Below are 26,191 nucleotides of genomic sequence, written 5' to 3'. Positions count from 1 at the left end.
AGACACATTCTGCCTAGTGATTCATTTCTGTGTTTAAAAATAATCTGTCATTCTTTTAGCATATTTATTTATGATTGGGAATATTTTTAACATTATGTCCTCTGGGAAGATTTTATAAAGAGTTATTTTTATAGACAAGGTCACTAGGGATAGATGTATTGTGGACGGTTAAGTACTCAATAGTTGCTAAATTCAATCCTTCAGTGGGAAACTTGCCAAGCTACTGAGTTGAGATGTAGTATCGGTAAACCAGGCATGTAGATTTTCAGATGGGGATTTGAAATCGAGCCATAGCAAATCTCTATTTGCGGGTTTGAAATCCCCTTCCGTACTTTGTACAAAGAGACTTACTAATATCCCCTAGTTATAAATGCTTGTTTGTAGGACATCTGTAGGTTGTGTTTGAGTTCCATCCATATTTTATTTTAATTTTTAATTGTGAGGTGTTTTGCAGGGTCTATTCATTTCCGTGTATTGCTGCTTTTGCTGATGGGAATGAGGTATGTTTGTCTCTCTTAGGGGCCATGAGGGTTATGTGTAATGAAACCCATAGTTAGGTTTATTTAGGTCAAGTTGCTCTTGCTACTCAGAAGGGCTTTTTAAAAAAGGAAGCTTACTTCTCCTAGAGGCCTCAACTCTGAAGCTTACTGTTCCTTTTCCCTGTCTTCTCTCATACTATAGGTTTAAGGACCCTACCGTTAATACTAGATAAAGAAATTTTAAGGTTTATATGTATTCATGAGGTCAATTACAGAAACCTGGCCTTATTTTACACTATTAGTGGGTCATATTATTCATATCTGGATAAATGGGAAAAGGGCAGTTATCTTGCTTTCCATGCAGTTGATGCTTCCCACTCAATCCCCAGCAATTAGAGCCACTCTCCTTTCTCTAGATCAGGGCCCCCCAAGCCCCAGGCCACAGACTGGTACTGGTGTGGCTTGTTAGAATCTGGGTCACACAGCAGGAAGTGAGCAGCAGGTGAACAAAAGAAGCTTCTTCATCTGTATTTGCAGCTGCTCCCCAGCGCTAGCATCACCGCCTCAGCTCTACCTCCGATGACCAGGCATTAGATTCTCATAGGAGCACTGGTCCCTGGTGCCAAAAAGGTTGGGGACTGCTACTCTAGATCATTCTACTTTGTATAATTTATAGTCCAAAATTGATTAATCTCTTTTTACTCCCTTTTTTGGTTTCTAGAGGAGCAAGGTCTTTCATTTAAGGGTACCCCAACCTACAGCATCTTAATTTTGGGGTAACATCTCCAAAGATTGCTGAACTATGACTCTGTTGGGGGTTTCCTGGGCCCTGTATTTTCAGAATGTCCTAATAATTTCTTTGTTTTAGGTTCAGAACCCCCTTCTTGGCCTCTGTGAGCTGAGCCTACAACTCATGACTACACTACAAGTTTTTTATCTCTAGAACTGATTTTGGTAGCTTGATTCGTGTATCTCAGTTCTGTCTGAGGAGTCTGATCTCAGCTTGGTTCTTCTTTCTAGGAATTCTGAATTTCCATTAGCTACAGTCAAGGTCCTTATGCTGGCTTCCAGTAACATATGCTTTGGGTTAAAACTTTTATTCAACTCTATAGCTATTAAAAAGTAGGCATGTATGATGGAGAGATGTCCAAGAAGTACTATTTATTAGAAAAGCAGGCGATAGACTAGTAAATCTAGTGTTTGCTCCATTCTTGAGGTATACAAACTTTCTTTATATTTCTTGACATATAACTCGAATATATCTGGGAGAAAAAGGCATTAATGATGATGCCCATGGGAAGTTGGGAGGCAGCGAAGATGTTTGCTCTTGTATAAACAGCATATTTTCTTTCTTTTCTCTTCTCTTCTTCTTTCTTTAAGTTTGTGTGAACAGAGTCATTTGACACATTTTAAACATCTATTAAATAGCTAAGGATAGTGGATTTTTTTTTTCCCTAGAAATAGCTTCGTTATATAAAATTGAGACCTTCCTTTTGTAGAAATGAGCAATGCAGTAAAGAGACATGATATAATATTAGGGTAATGTTTTAGGAAAAGCAGAAGTTCTGTTTTTAGTGGAAAAATTTTATCTGACCCTTTGACATGATATTTATGTGTATAATTTATGCTGAAATTATATCTTGCAGATGAGAAAACCAGCAGATGAAAAATTGGAGAAATTTTGGATTGATTTCAACCTAGGAAGTCAGAGTGTAACTTTTTATATAGAAAATACTGAGGTAATCACATTTGATTTCTGTTTAAACTTAAGGACTTAGTGAGTGTTCATATGCAAGTACATCTTATGTGCTCACGAATTTCACTTATTTTTTTCCCCAAGAGTGCTCTGTGGGACTCAGTAAGACTTTTGAAGGACACAGTGATTAATTACAGCGTAATAGGTAAGACAATAATTAAACTACCCCACATTTAGTTCAGAATATTATTTTTGTTTATAGTTGCAGTATATGTTTAGTTAATTCTAGAGCAGACTTTGTGCCTTGAGGTAGAAGGGAGGTGGTATAGTGTGGTGGGAGGAGCACGGTGCTCAGGACCAGCATGCAGGGGTACAGGACTGGTGACTCCTTTGCTTCGTGACTTGGGTTCAGTTACTTGTCTGGTTTTCTCATTGTAAATATGGTTTAGTTTTTCAAAAAAATAAAAATAGAATTACTATATGATCTAGCAACTTCACTTCTGGGTATATATCCAGAAGAATTGAAAGCAGGACTTGGAGAGATATTTATACACCCATGTTCATTGTAACATTAATCGCAATAGCCAAGAGGTGGAAGCAACTTAAGTACCTATCCATGGATGAATAGATAAACAAAATATAGTACATACACACAGAAGAATATTATTTAGCTTTAAAAAGAAAAGAAATTCTATCACATGTGACAACATAGATGAACCTTGGGGACATTTTGCTAACTGAAATAAGCCAGTCACAAAAAGACAAATACTTTATGATTCTACTTATATAAAGCATCTGAAGTACTCAGATTGATAGAGAAAGTAGAATGATGGTTACCAGCGTCTGTGGGGAGGGGAAAATAGGGAGTTGTTGTTTAGTGGGTACAGAATTTCAGATTTGAGAGATGAAAAAGTTTTGGAGATCAGTTGTACAAAAATGTGAATATACTTAACACTACTGAACTGTACATCTAAAGATAGTTAACAGTGTAAATGTTGTATTTTGTGCCACAATTAAAAAAAAATAGTTTTAGTACCTGCCCTGCCTCTACCCCAGATTTATAGTAATAATTAATGAGTTTATGTGGATATGTACCACCTTTATCTAAATATTATCCCTCTGACTCTGCCCTCTTAAACCTCTGTCACTCACTTTTCTTGGATTGGTAGGTAGAGTTGAGGGCATGAAATTAGATGGGTACAAGTAACTTTTTAGTCCAGTTCAGCATTTTAACTATAATCATACTTGATCAGGATCCCTGAATAGGGTCTTAAAAAATAAAGAGATGTTTTTGAAAGTAACAGTATATATAACATTTTTTAAGTAATTAGGTTTATTGAAGATTTAAAAACAAAATATTATGTAATTATATGGGTATTTTACTTCACTTCTTCCACGAAGGATTTAGGACAGCTTGCATATTTATACCAAAATAATAAAAATGGAAAATTGGAACCACAGATAAGAATAAAAATGTCTGCTGTGAAGGCTAGTCTTAAATGGTCTCTTTGGAAATTCAGATTTGCTGCTTAGCTTCCTGAAAGCCAGGGTGAAAAGTGAAACATGGTCTGTAACATTATTCTTCTCATACAAGTGTTGATGAGAACAAATCCTTCTTAGCCTTGAACTCTAACCGAAGCTTCTTGCATAGAACCACTGAGGATAAGATAATCCTTCCTTAATTCTGAGTTTCCCTTGCTGGATTTCTTGTATACATAAGTTAACTTCATTGTTCCATTAAATGATAATTTTTGAAAAAGTGAAATCATGATTTCGATATAAATATTACATAATTATGAGTTGAAGATTTTATTTAAATTCATTAATTAATGAAGAAATCAGTAATGTAGTAATCAGTTCAAAGGAGAATTCAAAGAACTACATGTATATAAGCAATGTTGAAATTAATCTACAAATAGATTTAAGACTAGACAATCCACAGACACGATTAACTTGAATTTCTAGGGACAAGAATCACTTTCATGACTATCAGCTCTCTACAGTTTACAGATTTGTAAAATAGCTCAAAGACAATGAAAAGTACAAATAATCCAGAAGGGATTCTGGACAGGCACCCGGTAACTTTTTGACCCATTTCAAAATCTTTCACAATCTTCTGCATGTAGTTGTTTCCAGTGCTTGTGAGAATTTGTTCTGATGTGCAGGAATACTTAATTTCTCCTGTTGGACATTAGTAGAAAAAGAGAAATTTGGAACAGGGATGATTAAGCAGTAAAGCAAATGGCAAAGAGAAGGGGAGACTTTTGCAGTGAAGCACTTGGGACAACAAAGGGCAAGTTGAAGAGAAGTGAGCTTACATTTTGGAACTATATCTGTTGACATCTGAGAAGGCTAGGAGTTGGAAGAACTGAGAGATGCTAGAAGAAAACTTTCCTTTACTCAAAACACTTCTGACACAAAACGTGTAGGTTTTTCTGTCACATTAAGCAATTCTGATGCTAATTACCTAAAGTTAGTGTGGACCCAACCGATTGAGGGCTCAGTTCTAAAGGACTGGCTCCACTTTGGACACTATTTGCAAGTCTCAGGTGACCACCTGCACTTCTGACCAATTACAAGTTGGGGGTTCCTACAACCTCCTCCTCAAGTTTGATAATTTGCTATAATGGCCCACAGAACTCAGGGAAACACTTAAGTTACCAATTTGTTATAAAAGCTATATTAAAGATACAGATGAACAGCCAGATAAAGAGGTACACAGGATGAGATCCAGAGTGTCCTGAGTGTAAGAACTTACATTCCTGTGAAATTGGGGTGCATCACCCTCCTGGCACAAGGATATGTTCACCAACCTGACAGCTCTCTGAACCTAGTTTAGAGATTTTTATGATGGCTTTATTATGTAGCCATGACCGATTATTTCCCATCCCTGGGGATTGAGGGATGGGGCTGAAAGTTCCAGCCCTGTAATCATGCCTTAGTCTTTCTGGGACCAGCCCCATCCTGATGCTGTGTAGGGGTGGGCCTCCAGCCACCAGTCACCTCATTAGCATACAAAAGACACTCCTCACTCAGGGGTTTCTAAGGGTCTTAGAAGCTCTTGTGTCAAGAACAGGGTTCAAAGGCCAAATATTAAAAGGAAAGCTCTGGATCAGGAATCCAAGACAGAGGCCAAATATATCTTATTGTGTCAGTAGTCACCGAACTGGAAAGACAGTGTGCATTAGTTGGGAGTATCTCCTATCTGTAGTAAAAGGAAGGGGCTTAAAAATATCTCCCTAGAAATGTAAATAATTATAGTCATAAAGTAAGAGTCAATTTATGTAGTCATTGCTTGTTGCTATTTATTTAAAATACATAAAATATTGTTGGCATTTACTCTAGGTCAGTATTTTAGAAGGACTTCCATGGGTTTTCTGTTGCACCCCTAAGTTGCTTTTCATATTTTAAGCTGCTGCTCACCAAACCTTGTTACTGTAGTGGTTTTCAGGAATCAACTTGCCAAAGTTAATATTCTGTACTTCATTAATAGGTCACATTTCTGTGAGACTTTGTAATTTACAAAGTACCTCACAATATCTGGAGGAGGTGTCACTTTCTATATTTATAGTTAAGGAAACAAGGTTGTCTAGCAAATTCTACCAGCAAAACATTAATTTTGTATGTATAGCTCTTCTTGCTAAGGAGTTAGAAATCTTTTAGTAGTTTGTTGAGTGCTTGGTGCAGCCCTCAGGTAATTTCTTCTGGCTCTGGTATGTTTTCAATGAATTCTACAGCCCAACTAGCTGTTCAGTATTTTGGAGGATTACGAGATTTACTCTAGGCCAAGATTTACTCTAGGCTGACACTGTCCTATAGAAATATAATGTGAGGCATGTATTAAATTTAATATTAAATTTTCGAGTAGCCACATTAAAAAGTTTTTTAAGTGGACTAATTTTAATAATACACATTTAACCCAATATATTCCAAAATATTAACATTTTAACATGTAAGAATATGAAAAATTTATGAGATATTTTACTTTCTCTCTTGTATTGTCTTCACAAGCTGATATGTATTTTATGATTGTGGCACATCTCAATTTGTACTGGCCATATTGCAAGTACTCAGTAGCCGCAGATCTAGACATTGGTGTGTCTTACTCTTTTTTCCTGTTTCCATTCTCATCAAGTTGTGACTTAGTTTTGCCTGTGCTGCCATAGACTTTACTCTCTTTCCTGTCGTGCTGCTTCCAACTCAGCATGTACTGTGGGTTATTTTTAGATTCTCCTTGAATTTTGGTCTAAGGTAGTTTCTCTTTTAAAACCAATTACTATTTGTCAGTAAAAGGCTGGTGTTCTGGAAGGGAGTCCTCAAGGAGACTGTTGTCTGAGAAACAGCCCTCTCTCTAGAATGTTTCCATTTCTCCTCTTTAAGCAGAGGCTGTTGAAATAAAGGTAGATTATTCCATCTTGCATATTGCGAACAATGACTTTTAATTTGGGTTTTAGAAATGAGTGGGATCTGAGAGAAAGAATGAGAATGAATGTTGTGTTTAATATATTGGGAAGTAAAATACCTGTTGCATAAGATAGTGTTATATTCACTGAAAAATGGACAGAATTTTAAAAGACAAAACTATTTCCTTTGCTGTGCTGCTAAGATGTTACTTTCTAATTTTGCAAGATTAACTACTTAATCAATAGTGTATGTCTATAAACACACATGTGAATCTAATACAAATAACTTCAAAGTAACTTTCTTTACAATTCCTTATTGCAGAAAAATTTAGACAGTTGACAAATATTATAGTGCAGTTATTTAAAGTTATAAAATCTTAAAATAAAAACTTGATCTGCATTGTTATATTTTGTTTTTTTGTTAGAAACTGAGGAGAAGAAGATGTTTATCATTTACTTGAAGCCTATTAATATCAGAAATAAAGAAGTGAGGAAAATAGAAATCCATTTTGATTTACAATTCAACATATCACAGGCTTCCATTAAAGCTTTGGGAGAAGACAAACAGGTGGCAGGTTTAATTCTTTTTAATTATTTGACTGTGTTGTAGTATGTTTTTATGTCTCTTAAATTTCTGTGTTGGGTTTTTAAAAATTAAAATGTAATTGACATCTAACATCCAGTCATGTGTTACATAACAACATTTCAGTTGATGGTGGACTGTATTTAAGATGGTGATCCCATGAGATTGTAATGGAGCTGAAAAATTCCTATTGTCTAGTGACATCATAGCCCTCATAATGTAGTGCAAAGCATTACTCATGTGTTTGGTGATGCTGGTGTAAGCAAACCTTCTGCACAGCCAGTTAAATGAAAGTATAGCACATGTAATTATATACAATAATACTTGATAATGATAATATACAACTATATTATTGATTTATGTATTTACTACACCACATTTTTTATCATCACTTTAGAGTGTATACTCTACTTATAAAAAAAGTTTGCTATAAAACAGTATGCTGTGTTTTGCTGGCAGCAGTCTCATACATCTGGTGTTTACTGTGTTTTTTGATTGCATCATTTTCTCTTGTGTTTGTTTTAATCTCATGTTGTTTTGTACAGTAACATGCTGTATAGGCTTGTAGCCCAAGAGCAATGTACTATACCACATAGCCTAGGTGGGTAGTAGGCTATCCTATGTGGGTTTGTACAAGTGTGTTCTGTGATGTTCACTTAATGACAAAATCACCTAGCAGTGCATTTCTTACAACATAGCCCTGTCATTAAGTGGTGCATGACTGTAGTAGTTTCAAATGCATAGCATAATAATTCAATATGTGTATATATAACAAAATAATCACTACAATAAGTCTAGTTAACAGCCATTGCCATAGTTACAGTTCTTTTATTCTTGTGATGAAAATTTTTAATTTACTCTCTTAGCAACTTTCAAATATGCAATTTCTGTCTATTTCTGTCTATTTCTCCTTTTAGGTCTTTAATGTTTGCTTTATATGTATAGATGCTCCTATGTTAGGTGCATAAATATTTACAAATCTTATATCCTATTGTTGGGTTGAACCCTTTATCATTGTGTAATGATCTTTATCTTTTATTACAGTCTTTGTAATAAAGTCTCTCTTGTCCGATATAAGTATAGCTACCCCAGCTTTCTTTTGGTTTCCATTTGCATGGAATATCTTTTCTATACTTTTACTTTCAGTCTATGTGTGTTCTTACATCAAAGTGAGTCTCTTTTAGGCAGCATATAGATGGGTCTTTTTGTATCCATTCAGCCACTCTATATCTTTTGATTGGAAAATTGAATTCATTTACATTTAAAATAATTATCGATAGATATATACTGATCTACATTTTGTTGATTGTTTTGTGGCTGCTTTGTACTTCCTCTGTTCCTTTCTTCTCTTGCTCTATTCCTGTATGATTCTATGATTTTCTGTAGTGGTATGCTTATCCATCCATCCATCCACTCCCTCCCTCCCTCCCTCCCTTCCTCCCATCCATCCATCCATCCATCTATCCATCCATCCATCCATCCATCCATCCACTGTAGGTTTTTGCTTTGTGGTTACCATGAGACTTACATAAAACAACTTATAATAGTTTATTTTAAGTTGATAACAGTTTAAGTTTAATTACACTCTAAAGCTCCACATTTTTACTTTCTCTCCACTTTTTTCTTTTTTTTCTTTTTGATGTTACAATTTACATCTTTTTATCTCGGGTATCTCTTAACAAAGTATTGTAGTTATAGTTCTTTTTACTACTTTTGTCTTCTAACTTCATACCAGCTTTATAAGTAATTAATCCACCACCTTTACAATATCAGATTATTCTGAATTTTACTATATATTTACCTTTGCCAGTGAAATTTATAGTTTTATATATTTTCCTGTTACTAATTAGCATCCTTTTATTTAAGCTTAAAGAAGTCCTTTTAACACTTCTCATAAGGTTGGTCTAGTAGTGAAGAACTCCGTTAGCTTTTGCTTGTCTGGAACACTTTACCTGTCCAATTCTCAATGACAGCTATACTGAGTAGGGTATTCTTGGTTGGGAGTTTTTAAATTTAGCACTTTGAATATATTATGCCACACTCTTGACTTGCAAAGTTTCTTTTGAGAAAAACTGATAGTCTTGGGCAGTGGGAGGAGGGTTCCCTTGTATGTAACAAATTTATCTCTTGCTACTTTAAAAATTCTTATCTTTTAACTTTTGATACTGTAATTATAATGTGCCTTAGGTGGGTCTCTTTGGGTTTCTTTTTTTTTTCTGAGTCTCTTCAGGCTTCCTAGATCTTGGTGGCAGCTGCAAATATCAGGGCACTGTTTCCTTCCTTTTTTTTTCTGAGTCTCTTCAGGCTTCCTAGATCTGGATGTCTGTTTCCTTCCCCAGGTTAGGGAAATTTTTATTTCTTCAAATGAACTTTCTGTTCCTTTCTCTCTTCTCCTTCTGGGACTCCTATAATGTGAATGTTTGTTTACTTAATGTTGTCCCATAGGTCCCTAACACTGTTCTCGTTTTTTTCATTATTTTTTCTTTTGGGTGCTCTGAGTAGGTGAGTTCCATTGCCCTGGTATGTTTTAGAGGTCACTAATCCTTTTTGCATTTCATCTAGTGTGTTGAACCCCTCTAGTGTACTTTTTAGTTTAGTTATTGTATTCTTAAGTTCTGTGACTTCTGTTTGGTACTTTCTCTGCCTTTGTCGAAGTTCTCATTGTGTTCATCCATTATTCTCCCAAGTTTGGTGAGCATTTTTATGACCATTATTTTAAACTGTTTATCAGGTAAATCACTTATCTCCTTTTTATTAAGGTCTTTTTCTGAGGTTTATTTTGTTTTCATTTAGAACATATTCCTTTGTTTCTTCATTTTCCTTGACTCTGTTGGTTTCTATGCATTAGATAAAACAGCTATCTCTCCCAATCTGAAGGAGTAGCCTCATGAAGAGATGAACCTTAATGCTCAACCCTGCCCTAGCTCTTGGTTGTCTGAGTCTTTTGTGATTATTCAAGCAGCCTCTTTTATTTAGTGTGCCAAGGGCTGTCAGTGTCCCAAACGGGGGGATCTCAGCACCTAGATTCAATCATGGAAACCATACTGTCAGGCAGCCACTTTTAAAGTATGCAAATATATACAGTCCTGTGGTATTGCGAGCACAAGCCCCACTGTCTACTAGAGCCAGGTGATCTAGAGGTGTCCCCCTGGGTGGCAGCCACAAAAATTGAGGGACCAAATAATGGTACAAGCTCTTTTCTAGTGAGCTGTAGTGAGGCAGAAGGAGAGTGCAAAGGTCGCATCCACTAGTCTCTGTTTTCGAGAGGACCCCAGTAGCCTCTAGACATGTGCCCAACTAGAAATCTGCCCCTCTGGTCAGAACTTCAGGACAAGCAAATAGGTCTTTTTCAAAGAAAGACTGGAGTGTATTTTAGTCTGCTGTGTGTGCTGTGCCCTGGGGGTGGTAGTCAGCCAAGAACTGTCTTTCCAGTTGTTGCCGAACTATGGGACACAAGAATGGAAGCCCTGCTGACCATCAGAACCAGGAAGTGTAGGAGCATATCCTAGGTGGCAGCCACCAAAACTGGGGTACCAGATGTAGGAATGGGCCATCAAATGCACATACAATCTGCCCTCTGGGGGATTCTGTGCTCTGGAGCGTGGAAGAGGGAACATGCAAAGATAGAAACTGCCCTTCAGGGTCTCTGGAGAGGTTTATAGCCGTCCCTAAGATGCATATTTAATTAGAAGCCTGCCTCTCAGGCAGCAGCTATGAAGAAAGCAAATAGGCCTCTTTCACAGAAAGCCTGGACATCTCAGTCTGTTGTTTCTCTTCTGTGTCTTGGGGATGGTAGCTGGTTAAGAACTCTTTCTTCATTGGTTACAGTCCTAAGAGACCCACAAGTTGAAACCCTGCTGGCCACCAGAGTCAGGCAATTTAGAGGTGTCCCCTTGGTGGCAGCTGCAAATATCAGGGCACTAGATGAGGGTGCAAGCTTCTTTCCAGGAGACATTGGCAAGCTAGAGCAAGGCAAAGGGAGTGTATAAAGACGGGGCTTTGTGGCCTGTGTCCACAGAGGATTTCACTAGGCTCCTAGATGCTTTAAGGTAAGCAAATAAGCTTCTTTCACAGAAAGTCTGTGTGCCTTTCAGTTGGTTGCCTCCATGCTGGGCCCTGGGACAGGCGAGTCTGCGTGTGTGAGCCCTTTAAGAACTATTTCTCAGTTTGTTAGAGCTTCATAGGTCTCATGGACATAAGCCCTGTTGGCTTTGAAAGCTAGATATTTTGGGGGCTTGTTTCTCAGGTGCAGGTCTTAAAAATTGAGGTACCAGAAGTAGTGTTCAAACCTTTTACTCCTCAGGGAGAAGTTTGGGGTTCTGAGTTTCTACCTGATTGTGGGTTGTCATGCTGCTGGAGTTTATAGTAAGATTGTGTCTCAGCATCTCCTATCTGCTTTGATGTGGATTTTTTCTTGGCCACCTGATGTATCAGAATCATTCAGCTAGATTTTGTTTTTGTTTTTTCAGAGGAAATTGTCCTATATACAGCTGAAGATTGATGTGTGTCTGTGGGAGGAGATCACTTCAGAATCTTTCTACATTGCCATCTTGAACCAGAATTCCTTGTTGGGTTTTGATGTGAACACTTGCTCAAGCAGAAGGATTGATCTTTTGCATACCATGTTATAAGAGTTGACAGTTCTGAGTTCTAATCCTAGTTCTTTATTTTCATATATCATTGTCTTAACTATGGGGGATACAAAGCTTAGCTTCTTTGTGCCTTGAAATGCTTAATTATTTTGAACAGTTGAAAATTTTTCTAGGGTAATATCACCTCCTTACCACATTCTTCCAGAAGTCCTGACAATATTTGCTGTGGACTTCTTGGCACTTCTTTATTTCTCAGCTCATTGAGGATGAGGGGAACCACTAGGAATAGGGTCTCTTTGGAAGTTTTTCACCAGTTATTTCTACTGGTCTTATCTTGTGGAAATGATCTGAGCATTGTGTAGACTGCTATGGTCTCTAGCAGTCTCCATCTCACTGAGAATAATATTTCCTATTTATATACAAGAGCAAGAAGCCTTTCTCTATCACAGACAGTGGGCAGGGCAAAGAAATTTGTGACAAGGATAGGAGTTGAATTAAGATGTCAGAGAACTGAGGGAGGGTATAGTGGACTGGTTTCCTCTTGGTTTTGAGTTGTATATAAAAACATTTTATATATGTTAAAATGTTCTGCAAATATAGTTTCCAAAGACTTACCCATGAGAAGACCATTTCATGGATAAGGATGAGAAATAAAAGAATCAATTAATAAAAAACACCTCCATCATATTACATGAGTTGGCCTGACACTATAGGTTTGCCTTTTCTCATGAAAAATGTCAGAATTATGTTCATTTCCACATTTCACAAAGTGAAAAAAATGTGTTTGGAGAAAATTGGGCTTTGCGTGCTATTAAGCCACAGCTCCTGGACCATGAGACCCTGTGAAGAAGGAGTTGGGATGTGAGAGCTGTTGGGAACTCACTGCAGACTCATCCTGAGAGGTTCAGTCCCTGAGTAAAGCAGGGTTAGAAAATACAAAGGGTCAGACTTGGGAAAGAGGAGGGAAGGTCTGTGCAGACTCTGGGATGGGAAGTGGTCAGAGAAAGGTGATCCTAGAGGAAGGAGGTAAGTAGAGAAGCTGGAAACAGTGAAATGATCCTTCAAAAGAGGACAAAATAAAGACTAACTTCTAATTTCTCAGCGTGCTGTTTCTGAGCTTTAAGTTTTCCTTAAAATCTTTTAAAAGATTACTGGTTTTAAAAGTCACATGGCTTTTGGTTTTCATTTCAGATATTGGCTGACCAGACAAAAATCTCCTCAGAACTTCTCGATAAGTTTGATAAAGAAGAACCTGAGATTCCTCCTCTCAGCCACAAAGAAGAGACAGGTATATTGGGAAATAATAAAATTTCTTACTCTGAATTCTGTACAAAAGTAATGACAAAACCTTATTTGGAAGAGGTCACTGAAAACCTGTGATTACATCAGAGTAATAAATGTATCATTGTACCTTTTCAAAAAGAAAAGCTGCTGATAGTCTTGAATCATTTTCTTCACCTGATACAGTTTCTCTTATGGGTCAATCAGAAATGACAAGGGAGATGGGGGCGTGGAGGGGCCTGTCTGCCTACAAAGCTGGTCCTGCACAGATCGTGAACCCTTTATAAGTTATACCCCACAGCTGTTTTCCAAAGTCCCATAGATTTCCAATTTGAAATTTGAGACCTGACCTAATTTATCAGTTTTTAGCAAAAGATGGTGATGTACCTGCACTGTGGATCCCACGAAGAACAATTGGAGAGTGTGCCCACTGTTGTGCATGGATATTGTTATCACTTTTAAATTATTTTTTCTTAATATGTATAGACCGGGCAGAAGAATCCACTGAGCTGCCAGAATTAATGAGTGCTGAAGATGAATGCTGCCTAGTAACTCTCCCCTCAAATGACCAGTTTGAGCTTCCTGTGAGTATGGGGAGCTGGAGGACAAGATTCTGAACTGAGATTATTTTTGCCTGCCATGTTTATGTGTTCTCTCCTTTCTCAACTTGGCTCTCCCGTAGAATGCATGACTTGGCTGGCTCTGCCTTGTTCTCTCTTTTGGAATCTAGAGACTGAGTTGTAGGGAAAGGGTTTTAATCTTTGGACTCCAGGAGCTGGTTTTTACTTATGACCTGCAGGAACTTGGGCAAATTACTTAACATTACTGAACCTGAAGCTTCTCATCTATAAAATAGAGGTAATAGCTGGTTTACAAGGTAGACCTCTGAGGATTAAAAACAGAATGTATGTATAGCACCTAACACATTACTTAGTATATATAGGTATTCTGCCCCTTTCTCATTTTTTATATTTGATTACCTGGACACATTATATAGAAGTGTGATGATAGTGTAATGATTTTTTTTTTTAAAAGCCAATATACCAAAGGTTATTTCTCCAGAGAGTTGGTCTCCTTAGGAAGTCGTATGCTTATCCCAACAATTCTGATGTCGTTGAAGACATTTTTGCAATTTTTCCTTTGATGTTTCCCTTAGTAACATTAGAATACTCTGATTGTCTTTGATAGTGGCAAATCATCTTCTGAGGGTGGATATCAATTTATTGGAACAGCCAACAGTCATTTGGAGCCGAGTCTAATAAACAAAGAGCCTGGTATCTTAGTATTCAATGGAAATGCTTTTTTTTGGAGGTGTAAAGTGGCTCCAGAAGAATTTCAAAAGAGGACTTCAAAGGCAACGTAATTAAATACATATATTTTTTTTTTTTTGCAGCAAACAAAAGCAGCTGATAGTTCACCTGAAAAATTGAAACTGGGTGATACACAACAAGGTTGGATTTTTTAAATCTATTATAAATAAGACCTGAGTGGTATATTTATATTTATTTAGTTGAGAAGCTTAACAATTTTTCTTTTTAATTTTTACCGTTAGAAGTTACTTCAGAACATGAATATTCATCAGATTTACCAGAACCATCAGTAACAATTCTGATTCCTAAATTAAATGACAAAGCCAGGTAAATGATTTTAAAAAGTAATAAATCATATAGATTGCTATTAATGTGACTAGTTAATGTAAAAGTCAGCTGTCTAGGTTTTCCCCCTTTGCTGCATCTGGCCATGTCCCATACAAGGAAAGAGTCTTGTGTGTGGTTTTCTGTAGAATGATTTGAGCAGTGCTGGAATGTTCTCCTGACCTATAAGTCTCTACTATTAGACTCCAGTGTTATCTTTGGCGGTGTATTTTTCTAGCATAATGCCCTCAAGGTCCATCTATGTTGTCGAAAAATGACAGGATTTCTTTATTTTTTATAGCCGAATGGACATCTTCTTTGTCCATTCATCTATTGATGGACACTTAGATCGTTTCCCTATCTTAGCTATTGTAATAATGCTACACTGAACATGAGAGTGTGGATATCTCTTTGGGATAGTGATTTTGTTTCCTTCAGATGTATACTTAGAAATGCTGGATCACATATAGTTCTATTTTTAATTTTTAATATTTTCAATTTTTAACTTTCATTTTGGCTGTATAACCTTTCATAGTGGCTGTACCAATTTGCACTTCCACCAGTAACATACCAGGGTTCTCTTTTCTTCACATCCTCGCCAGCACATCATTTTTTTTTTTGGGGGGGGGGTGGTAATAGCCATTCATGTTGAGGTGGTATCTCATTGTGGTTTCGATTTATATTTCCCTAATTATTAGTGATGTTGAATATCTTTTCATGTAAGTGTTGGCCAGTTGAATCTTTTTTGAAAAAATGTCTATTCAGAGCCTCTGCCCATTTTGTAGGTGGATTGCTTATTTTTTTGTTACTCAGTTGTGTGAGTTCTTCATATATTTTGGATATTAATCCTTTATCAGATATATGATTTGCAAATATTTTCTCCCTTTCTGTTGGTTGTTTTTTCATTTTATGGATAGTTACTTTTGCTATATAGAAGCTTTTTAATTTGATGTAGTCCCACTTATTTTTGCTTTTGTTGCTCGTGCATTTGGTGTCAAATCCAAATAATCATGGTGAACATCAATGTCAGGGAGCTTTTTTAATGTGTTTTCTTCTAGGTGTTTTATAGTTTTAAGTCTCACATTCAAATCTTTAATCCATTTTGAGTTAATTTTTGTAAGTTGTTCAAGAAAAGGATTCAGTTTCATTCTACATATGGTTATCTAATTTTCTTAGCACTATTTATTGCAGAGACTGTTCTTTTCCTATTGAGTATTCTTGGCTCTGTTGTTAAATATTAGTTGACCATATATGCGAGAGTTTATTTCTGGGCTCTCGAACCTGTTCCATTGGTCTTTGTGCCTATTTTTATGCTGGTACCATATCTTCGTGGTAGAATTTGAAAACAGGATGTGTGATGTCTCTATCTTTGTTCTTTCTCAAAATTGCTTTTGATACTTGGTGCCTTTTTTTGGTTCCATACAAATTTTAGGAAGTGTTTTCTATTTCTGTGAAAGATGCCATTGGAATTTTGATAGGGATTGCATTGAATCTGTAGATTGTTTTGGGTAGTAAGGACATTTTAATTCTTTTAATCTATTGGCATGGAATATATTTCCAATTATTTATGTCTTCTTCAGTTTTTTTAAATCTATGTCTTATAAGTTGCAGTATACAGTTCTTTTACCTCCCTGGTTAAATTTATTCCTAGGTACTATTCTTTTTAATAAATATAATTGACAAACCTCTATGTAGAGTGATTAGGAAGAAAGAGAAGACAAAAAATTACCAATATTAGGAATTAGAGAGATGACATCATTACGGATTCTATAAATATTAAAAAGTCAATAGGGGAGTGTTAGGAATAACTGAATGTCTAAAAAACACAACTTTAATGAAATGGAGAAGTTTTCTAAGTGACATGAACTATCAAAACACACTCAGGAAAAAAATAGATAACCTGAGTAGCCCAGCCATATTTTGATAGGATTTATAGTTAAAGAAATGGAATTTATAGTTAAAATCCCAGGATTTCAAGTTTGACTTAACAGTAAAAAATCAGGTAATTCATTATGTTAACAAAAATAAAAATATGATCCTAGTTGACACAGAAAAAGTATTTGAAAAAATTCAATATCTGTTCTTGATTAAAAATGCTCAGGTAGCTAGATATGAAAAGGAACTTCCTCAGTTTGTTAAAGGGCATCTGTGAAAAACCTACTGCTAATAACATTTAATAATGGAAGACTGAATGCTTTTCCCTAAAATCAGGTATGAAGCAAGAATATCTGCTCCTCTACTTCTATTTGACATTGTATTTGAGAGTCTAGCCACCAACATGATTGACAAGAAAAAGAAATAAAAAGCATTCCTATCAGAAAGTGAGGAGAAAACCTGTAGGTAACATGATCATCTAACTAGAAAATTCAGTAGAATCTACAAAACGGCTACTAGGACTAATAGGCAAATTTTAAAATGTATAATTATATTTTTAAAAATTGTGGTAAAATACATATAACATAAAATTTACCATCTTAACCATTAAAAATATTTTTTTATTTTTCAGTTACAGTTGACATTCAATGTTAGTTTCAGGTGTACAGTATAATGGCTAGACATTTATATAACTTATGAAGTAATCTCCTTGATAGGTCTTGCACCCACCTGACACCATATATAGTTATTAGAATATTATTGACTATATTCCCTAAGCTGTACTTTATATCTCCGTGACTTTTGTTATTGCCAATTTGTAGTTCTTAATCCTTTCACCTTTTTCACCTAGCTCTCCAACTTCCCTCCTATCTGGCAACCATCAGTTCGTTCTCTATATCTATGAATTTGTTTCTGTTTTGTTTGTTAGTTTGTTTTTTAGATTCCACATATAAGTGAAATCATGGTATTTGTGTTTCTCTTGCCGACTTATTTCACTTAGCATAATACCCTTTAGAGCCATCCATGTTGTCACAAATGGAAAGATTTCATTTTTTTAAAGACCAAGTAATATTCCATTTTATGTATGTACTACATCTTTTTTATCTAGTCGTCTATCAACGGACACTTAGGTTGCTTCCATATCTTGGCTATTGTGAATAATGCTATAATGAACAGAGCACATACATCTGTTTGCATTAGTGTTTTGGATTTCTTCTGTTAAATAGCCAATAGTGAGATTGCTGGGTCATATGGTAGCTATATTTTTAATTTTTTTAATAACTGCTTTCTATAGTTGCTACACCATTTCCCAATCCCATGAACAGTATGCAAGGGTTCCAATTTCTCCACATTTCACCAACACTTAGTTTGTTGTTTTAATAATAGCAAACAATAAAAAGGGGTTATTATTCAAAATATGTAAGGAACCTCTACAATTCAGCAGCAAAAGAAAAAAGCCCTCAAACACACAAACAAAAAAAGAACCCCTCCCCCCCCAAAAAAAACCTCACCTGATTAAAAAAATGGGGAAAGGATTTGCATAGACATTTTTCTAAAGAAATCATCAGGGAAATTTTTAGCACCCCAGTTGATTCTAAGGTAGAGCCCAACAAGAAGCACTGCTCTGCAGCTTTGTCACAGCTCTCTGCTTACTTGCTGATCTCACTCTGCCTTCCTCTTCTTTGTATGCCTGACAGAGAAGAGTTCAACAAAGGTTTGTTTTTGTTTTAAATAACAAAAGGCAGAGGATCTTTGGAAATAGATTGTAAGATAAGAAGTTTGTCGAGAGCAAGAAAAAAAAAATGGCATAGACGATATAGGCTCTTGTGACCAAATCAAAGTTGTGAGAGAAACATGGAGCAAACAGCAAAAAAAAGTCACCCGGGATCTAGATGAACAATCTCTACAACTAGGGAGAGAAATAAGAAATCATCCTTCAATGGGAGGAGGTAGGATAGGGCGAGAATGAGAGGCCACCCAGTCCTGAGCAGCTGAGTGAGACAGAGGCTGAGGCGGCGGTAGACGCCTCTTAAAGGGGCTGTGTCCATGAGCGGACTTTCGTTATGACGGACCTGCTCTCTTCTGAGCACCAGTGCCCGGTCGGCTGCCTGGGGGCATCAGGGATGTACAGGGGTAACTGAGTTGTCGGAGTGAGGGCCAGAGGTGAGGATCTCTCCCAGACAGAAGTGCTGGCTGTTTCCATTGTTCCTCTGTTGAGCCCGCCCCTTCCTAGTGTGCTGAAACAGCGCCGCCATAGTGGAGATGTCATCACACTGGATAACAGGTCGCTCTGCCCAGAGGATTCCCTGAAACTGCCTCCCCCAACTCGCAGCCCCACCGAAGTCACATCCAGGTGTGTCCTTGGAGAGTCCTGTGCTCCTTGCTGAGCAGCACCAAGACTCACACTAATGGCAGCTGGCCTCCGTTACTGGTGTGGTTTCTTGAGGTAACTATAAGCATAGCATCTGTGGATTGCTTGCTGAATCTTAACAGATGGCCCCAGAGGGGCACAGGGTGGGGCTAAATTTGGCCTGCAGCTAAACCTCTCTCAGGACTGTGCCACTGGACACACCTACACAAAGCCACACTAATAAGACCGGAATACTTAAGAGCTTTGCTGAGTACATAGAAACAGACACAGAAAGGTAGCTAAAATGGGAAGACAAAGAAGCAGAAACCATATGAGAAAACAGAACATAAATCCAGGAATAATGGAGTCAAGCAATCTAACAGATGCAGAGTTCAAAACACTGGTTATAGAGATGCTCAGTGGACTTAGGGGAAGTATAGATGAATTCAGTGAGAACTTTAACAAAGAGATAAAAAACATAAAAATGGAAATGGAAGTTATAAAAGAGAACCAGTTAGAAATGAAGAACATGTTATCTGAGATGAAGAGTGTATTAGAGGGAATCAGTAGATAAAGGAGAGGATCAAGTCACTGATATTGAGGATGGGGAAGCCAAGGACACTCAATCAGAATGGCAAGAAAAAAGAAGCCAAGACTATAATAATTTAAGGAGCCTATGAGATACTATTAAATGTAGACAGGTCCCTGATATTGAGGATGGGGAAGCCAAGGACACTCAATCAGAATGGCAAGAAAAAAGAAGCCAAGACTATAATAATTTAAGGAGCCTATGAGATACTATTAAATGTAGAAATATCCATTTCGTAGGGGTATGTGAAGGAAAACAAGATGTTGAAGAGCTATTTGAAGAAATGATGGAAAACTTCCCTCACCTGGTGAAGGAAATAGACATACAACCCTGGGAAGCTCAGAGAGTCCCAAGAAAGAGGAACCCAAAGAAGCCCACACCAAGACACGTCATAAAGTGCCAAAAGTTAAATACAAAGAGAAAATTCTTAAAAGCAGCAAGAGAAAAGCAATTAGTTACCTAATAAGGGAGCATCCATAAGACTGGCAGCTGATTTCTCAAAAGAAACTATGCAGGACAGAAGGGCTTGACACAAAATATTCGATGTGATGAAAACCCAGGATCTACAACAAGAATACCTTATCCTGAAAAGCTATCACTTAGAGTTGAAGGACAGATAAAGAGCTACCCAGACAAAAATTGGCTAAAAGAATTTATCATTACCAAGCCAGTATTACAGGAAATGTTGGAGGGACTTCTTTAAACAGAAAAAAAAATGTATCAAAAACAAGAATAAAGAATGGTAATAACTATATTTCTAGTCAACAGGTATCACAAATGGAACGAATTAAGTGCTCCAACCAAAAGATAGAGTGGCTGAATGGATAAGAAAACATGACCCCTACATATGCTGCCTACAGGAGACTCACTTCAGATTGAAAGACACACACAGACTAAAAGGAAGGGGATGGAAAGAGATATTGCCTTGATGGACCTAGAGGGTATTGTGCTGAATGAAATGGGTTGGATAGAAAAAAACAAATATGATTTCACGTTACATGTGGAATCAAGGGACAAAACAACAACAAAAGCAGAAATAAACTCATAGATACAGAGAATATTCTGAGGGCTACTAGATGGGAGGGGTGTTGGGGAGATGGAAGTAAAAGGCAAAGGGATTAAGATATACAAAAGGATAGTTGCAGAATAGACATGGAGATGTAGAGTGTAGCATGGGGAAGATGGTTAATAATTTAATAAATATGTAAGGGGGAAAGAGGTACTAGATTTAGTGGGGTGATCACTTTGTGAGTTATGTGGATCTCTGATCACTATGCTGTAGAACTGAAACTGGTATATTGTATGCCAACTATAACTGAAAAAAAAAAACATCGAATTGTACAATGCAAATACAAGCAACTAATTGTTTACTTTAATAAAGCCAGGGAGGGGGGAAGTTTGTGGGATAGGGTACTTCCCGTGTGCTGGGTTTACTTTGGTCGAAGGGCACATGAAGGATAAAAGAGGGCTGTGAAGTGAGGGAAGGAGAAGGTGATGGTGGTACAGTTCCATTAATTTGATATTTTGTTTTAGGAAAGATTCTACTTTCAAAGGTGACAGAAAACAAGAAACAAGGATGTCGGTAATGAAATTAACTTTCATTGTTTTTGGGATAATACTTCCCAAATTTTAGTTATTTGCATATCATCTTTGAAACTTGTCATCACTCTTTATCTCAGTTTTTCTCAATTAAACTTATTTTAAAAGGAATTGTTTCACTTTCAAATGGAAAATCAGCATTAGTTGTAACAAATAGTAGGTAAGCCCCCAAATAAATACAATGGGAAATAACAAAGTTATTACGTCGAACTGTGCTTTTAGTCTTTGAGGCTAAAGCCCAGTCTTGCTTTTTCAAAGATCAGTGAGCAGAACAGAAGTTTAAGGACCTACTAGTACTTGAGATGTATCCTGAATGGAAGTGGAAGGGTAAATTAATTGAAATTTTTTTCACTCTGAGTCAGTGGCATGGTTTCGTTCCTGTGTGCTCCAACTTACATTTTTCCAGTTTGCCTGCCACTTTGGGAAGATCAGTGCCCTCAGTCAGTGTATTTAAAAAGAAATCTCTGTAATGAACATTAAATGGAATTTCAAAAAGTTTGAGAACATGAGCTTCAAACAAATGAGTTAGGCTCTTTGTGCAATGGTTCTCATTCTCCATTGCCTCACAATCACCAGGGGTGCTGATGAAACTACTGAAGCCTGGATCCCTTCCCCAGCAAATGTGACTTACTTGGTCCAGGATAAACCCCAGATATTAGGATTTTTTTTAAGGCCCCCTCCTAGTGATGCTAATATGGAGCCAAATTTAAAAACAACTGCCTTGGGTACTTGTGTTTTTTGTAAATAACGTTTAACACCTTTTTGTATAAAACTAAAGAAGCTGGCAAGACTTGCTGTGTAATTTTTTAAAATTGGGTGCATTAAATGAAGTGATGAGAACCTCTGGAACAAATTTGGGGGTCCCCCCAACCTTTTTTATTTTTCTCATTAGAGTAAGGTGCAGATAGGCATGACTCAAAAAATTCCTTTCAAAAAATAAGCTTTTCTACAAAATGTTGAACTGCTAAATATTTTAAATTGGGTCTTTAAAAATAAATTCATTTGAAAAATAGATATTTCACCATCACCTACCTTAAATTTATGGGTTGTGCTATCATTAATAAGGGCAACTCTGGTTTTCACTCTAAGCTGATTCTGCTCTTTGCCATTCCAGGCACAGGGTTGGTCTTCTAGCTGATATGTGTCAGTTTGAAAAGAGTTTGTGAGATATTGTTACCACTTAATACAGTTGGATTCATGAGAATCCTCCCTGGTGTGAAATGAGAAGGAGCTGTCACGAGCTGAATGGTGGAGCCCCTGTAGAAGCATGGCAGAATAGGAGTGGGCCACCGGAGGGGCACAGCAGACAGGGCTCAAATAGAGTATGTGTTTTGTTAAAATCGAAACATTCCATATTAAAATTGGGCATAAACATCTATTTGTTAATGGCATTTATAAAAGTGCATCCAAAACCATAAAGATTTAAAATATAAATATCAATGTACAGATGAATAATCCACCAGAATAGGTTAAATTTGCCCTAAAAAAATCTAACCTTTGTAGTCCAGGTTCAATTTCAAAAGGATTTAAGGTTTAAATAGAAATAACTCTCTTGTTTTTATTTTACTTCCTCTAAAATGTTGACAAACATGTCTTTGCAAAAATTAGTCTTATACTCTCTTTTGTCGTTTAGGTTAGTATTTTGAAGTTGTAAGTGTTGACATGATGTTAAAGTTCATCAGCTTTTGAACAGTTACCTAGCATCTCTTCATTAGAACATTTGTCATCCTTTGCAACAGCAGCTTGGTTGAGAATTGACTAAGGGAATAATCTGTTTCTTTGTTGTCTTCCCTTCCTTACTCCCTTGCCTTTTTATTATGTAAAAGACCCTGTCTTCTAGAAGGAGCTACTTCTCTTTTGTTTAATTTCGTAGTGATATGTTTAATTGTACATAAAGGGTATTAACACCCTTTAATAATTCTCATTTATTATCTATGTTTGTAGAAGTCTCATTACAGGAAACACCTCTTCTCGGAGAGTAATCAAGATTCAAGTAGTAGTACCAGTGAACTATCTTGGACCAATAACCAAAAAAGGAAATACCTAAAACCATATCCTGGTAGGAAAAAGACAAGAACCAGAAGTAACATAAAAAGTAAGTTTGGTGCATGTCTTTTTTCAAGTCATTTTTCAAATAAGTCAGATGTTTATTTTTCTGTATGTGAGGAGAGAGGGTACCAAAGAAAAGTATGCTCATGTGATTCCCCTTTTCTGCTACACATTGGAATGACAAAGTGTACAGACATGAAACAGTACAAAAGAATATGAAAATGGCCAATAACTGTTAAATATGAGCTATAGATAAATGGAGTAGGAATTATGAGGAATCCAATATGAGCTGGAATCATCAGGAAAAGCTTCAGGGAAGAGGTGGGTAGGACTTGAGCTTTTCATTGGAAAAAGAATAGCATTTGAAGAGGTGTGGTGAAGAGGGAGCATTCTAAGTGAGGTAGTACTACAAGGACAAATTGAGGATGCCAGGGCAGCATTCAGGGACATGATCTAGAGCAGAGAATTCATGCTGGGTCGTGAAGAAAACAGTTAAATAATTAGAAAGGGATCTTAAGAGCTAGACATTTGAGCCAATTGTAAGAAATGGGAATGGCTTCTAGCCTGGGTGTGTATTACTGGGAGAAGGATCAATGAGTTTTTGTATTTCTCATAAGTAAACTTATCCATTATACACTTATTTCCTTTCATTTTAGTCTTGCCACCTTTCTCTCTCAGTCCTGGCAGTGACCATGAGAAAGACCAAGTAAGTAAATTTTATTGGGGCTGTTCTGTGCCCTTATGGCATTAGCAAGACACAAAGTAGATCTGTTTAGGGACAAACTGCATTTATTTCTGAAACAAACTCCTTTTAAGCATAGAATAACAAAGCAGTGGTTTACTGGTATGTAAATCACTGTCAATAGAAACTGCAAAGACTTCTAAACATTTAGTTTAAATCTTGGGTAAAGATTTAGGACCTTTTTTCATTGTTCCCAAATGTTGCTGAAAGATGTTTATTATAGCAGAGCTTAAAATCTGGGCTGTTCTGATTTGCTACAAGTGTATGCTCTCTTGGATTTTTCAACATAAACTTCTTGGTTTAATTCCATTAATGTTCAGTTTGTTGACATGTTACATCCAAGGCTTTTAATGATTTAAACATTTAAATCTTTATTTTGTAAGTGGTTGAAGTGCCTTTAGGCTTATATAAATATTGAGTAACCCTCAAAGTTTCTTAATTCCCTTCAATTATCCTTGTTTTATAGCAAAGTAGTTAAGAGTGTGAATATGAGGGTCCTCCAGATCAATTCAAAGCCTAGTTTTCCCCTATAGCTGAATTAGCTCTCCTAGGAGTGGGCTTTTGTTTCCTGTTGAATGGGACCTGCCCTATCTGGATGCTGGCATTCTGAGGTAATCAGTAACAATGTGTTTAGTGCTCCAGTTATAGTTAGTTATGCCTCCCACCTGCCCTCCTCCATCAGCCCAAGGATTGTTGCCCTCTGTGAATCTAAGTGCTCTTGGGTTCTGTAGTGACAAAGATAGTGTATAGGTTAAACCTGTGAGACAGAGAAGTACCCAAATAGTTGTTGAAGAGTTCAAACTGAAATTATGAGTTATTAGTTAGAAATAGACCAAAAGAACTGTTTTTAGTAAATACATCTTTTATTTTAAATGAGCACCAAAGAAACATCAAAAGCTTTGAGAATTCATGAATTTAAGCTGTGCAAGTGATAAGAAGTCCATGCTGATTTTTAGCTGATTTTTAGTGACTTTATACAAATTTCCATACTTCTCTGTGTTGGGGTATAAGAGAATAATTTAGAGCTGGGGTCTGCAGACTTCTGTAAAGGTTCATTGAGTAAATATGTTAGACTCTGTGGGCCATATGGTTTCTGTGGCAACTATTTAGTTGTGCCACTGTAGCATGAAAACGGCCATGGAAAACACCTAATCGAGTCAGTGTATTGTACTCCAATAAAATTTTATTTATCAGAACAGATAGTGAGCTGTAGTCTGCTAACTCCTGATTTAGAGCAGTGGTTCTCAACTTTAGTGGTCGTCAGAATGACCAGTAAGACTTGTGAAAACACAGGTTGCTGGGTCCTGTCCACATAGTCTCTGATTGAGTAAATCATAGATGGGGCTTGAAAATGTGCATTTCCATCAGGCTCCCAGGTAGTGCTGTTGCTGTGAGAATTTTACTTTGAGAATTTTACTGTAATTTTTGATTTAGAATTATCAATTGATATATGACCTAATGTGCTTCCAACTCTGAGTTCTTATAGTTTCAAATCAAGCAAATCCAATACTTAAATTTTTTAAAAGGATATTGAAAATGTGGCATTTTTTGATAACTTGAGTGGTTATGAATGTCAACACTTTTTAAAAAGTACTATATTTTAGGCTAAACTTCTAACACCATTATGGAAAGAAATCTCCAGGAAAAATAGCACACCTCCAGAAATTTCTGGCACAAAATTTCAGGGTAGTCCTGCCCTTTTAACTCCTGAAGTTTCTGCCCAGAAAACAGGTACCTGATTTCTGTTGATTTACATAGAAAAAATTATATTTTGAGAAAGGTAGTTTAAAGTAAATAAACCTTTTTTTAAATATCTGTCGAAAAAAGTGCGAAGATGTGATTGGTCTCTCTAGCAAAAGATAGAGGATGTTGTGTTTCAATTTTGCTTTAACATTGAGATCAGCTTCTGCATCAGAATTGCTGATTTTTTTTTTTTTTTTAAACAAACAAGAAACTCAGATGATGAGGGGTTGGTAAGCTTTTTCTGTAAAGGACTGGATAGTAAGCATTTTTTGCTTTTTGGCCCCTATAGTTTCTGTTGCACCTATTTAACTCTGCAGCTGTAGCACAAAAATCAGCCACAGACACGATGCAAAGATGATGTAGGACACGGTGAAGCCCCTCAAGTGGGGATTCAAGTCTTGTACCTAGAGAAGGAGGGTCCTTGACTACGCATAGGAAAGAATTCAAGCACATGCCAGAGTTAGAGAAGGAGTAATGCTCCACAGACAGAGATGTGGTCACTTCTCAGAGATAGAGAATGAGAGGGACCCTGAGCATCCAAGGAATTTAGTTTAAATTTGTATTCCTTTTCCGGTA

At 36.7% G+C, this 26,191-nt stretch overlaps 1 protein-coding gene across 1 annotated transcript in view; it reads left to right on the top strand.

Moving 5' to 3' along the window:
* SYCP2L (synaptonemal complex protein 2 like) overlaps positions 1–26,191 on the top strand; it is a 73,877-nt gene that overhangs the window by 17,916 nt on the left and 29,770 nt on the right. Inside the window, exons 12-23 of the mRNA XM_015587267.1 lie at positions 455–500; positions 2,126–2,218; positions 2,320–2,380; positions 7,004–7,146; positions 12,945–13,041; positions 13,521–13,618; positions 14,428–14,485; positions 14,587–14,671; positions 14,970–15,039; positions 23,026–23,176; positions 23,787–23,836; positions 25,477–25,603. Of these exons, the coding sequence (XP_015442753.1) occupies positions 455–500; positions 2,126–2,218; positions 2,320–2,380; positions 7,004–7,146; positions 12,945–13,041; positions 13,521–13,618; positions 14,428–14,485; positions 14,587–14,671; positions 14,970–15,039; positions 23,026–23,176; positions 23,787–23,836; positions 25,477–25,603 (1,079 nt within the window). The remainder of the gene's footprint in view (positions 1–454; positions 501–2,125; positions 2,219–2,319; positions 2,381–7,003; positions 7,147–12,944; positions 13,042–13,520; positions 13,619–14,427; positions 14,486–14,586; positions 14,672–14,969; positions 15,040–23,025; positions 23,177–23,786; positions 23,837–25,476; positions 25,604–26,191) is intronic.

The sequence above is a fragment of the Pteropus alecto genome, unplaced genomic scaffold (genome assembly GCF_000325575.1).
Source record: "Pteropus alecto unplaced genomic scaffold, ASM32557v1 scaffold121, whole genome shotgun sequence".
NCBI classification, from domain to species: Eukaryota; Metazoa; Chordata; class Mammalia; order Chiroptera; family Pteropodidae; genus Pteropus; species Pteropus alecto.
The sequence above is the reverse complement of the archived record's forward strand: the minus strand, read 5'-3'. Positions and strand labels throughout refer to the sequence as shown.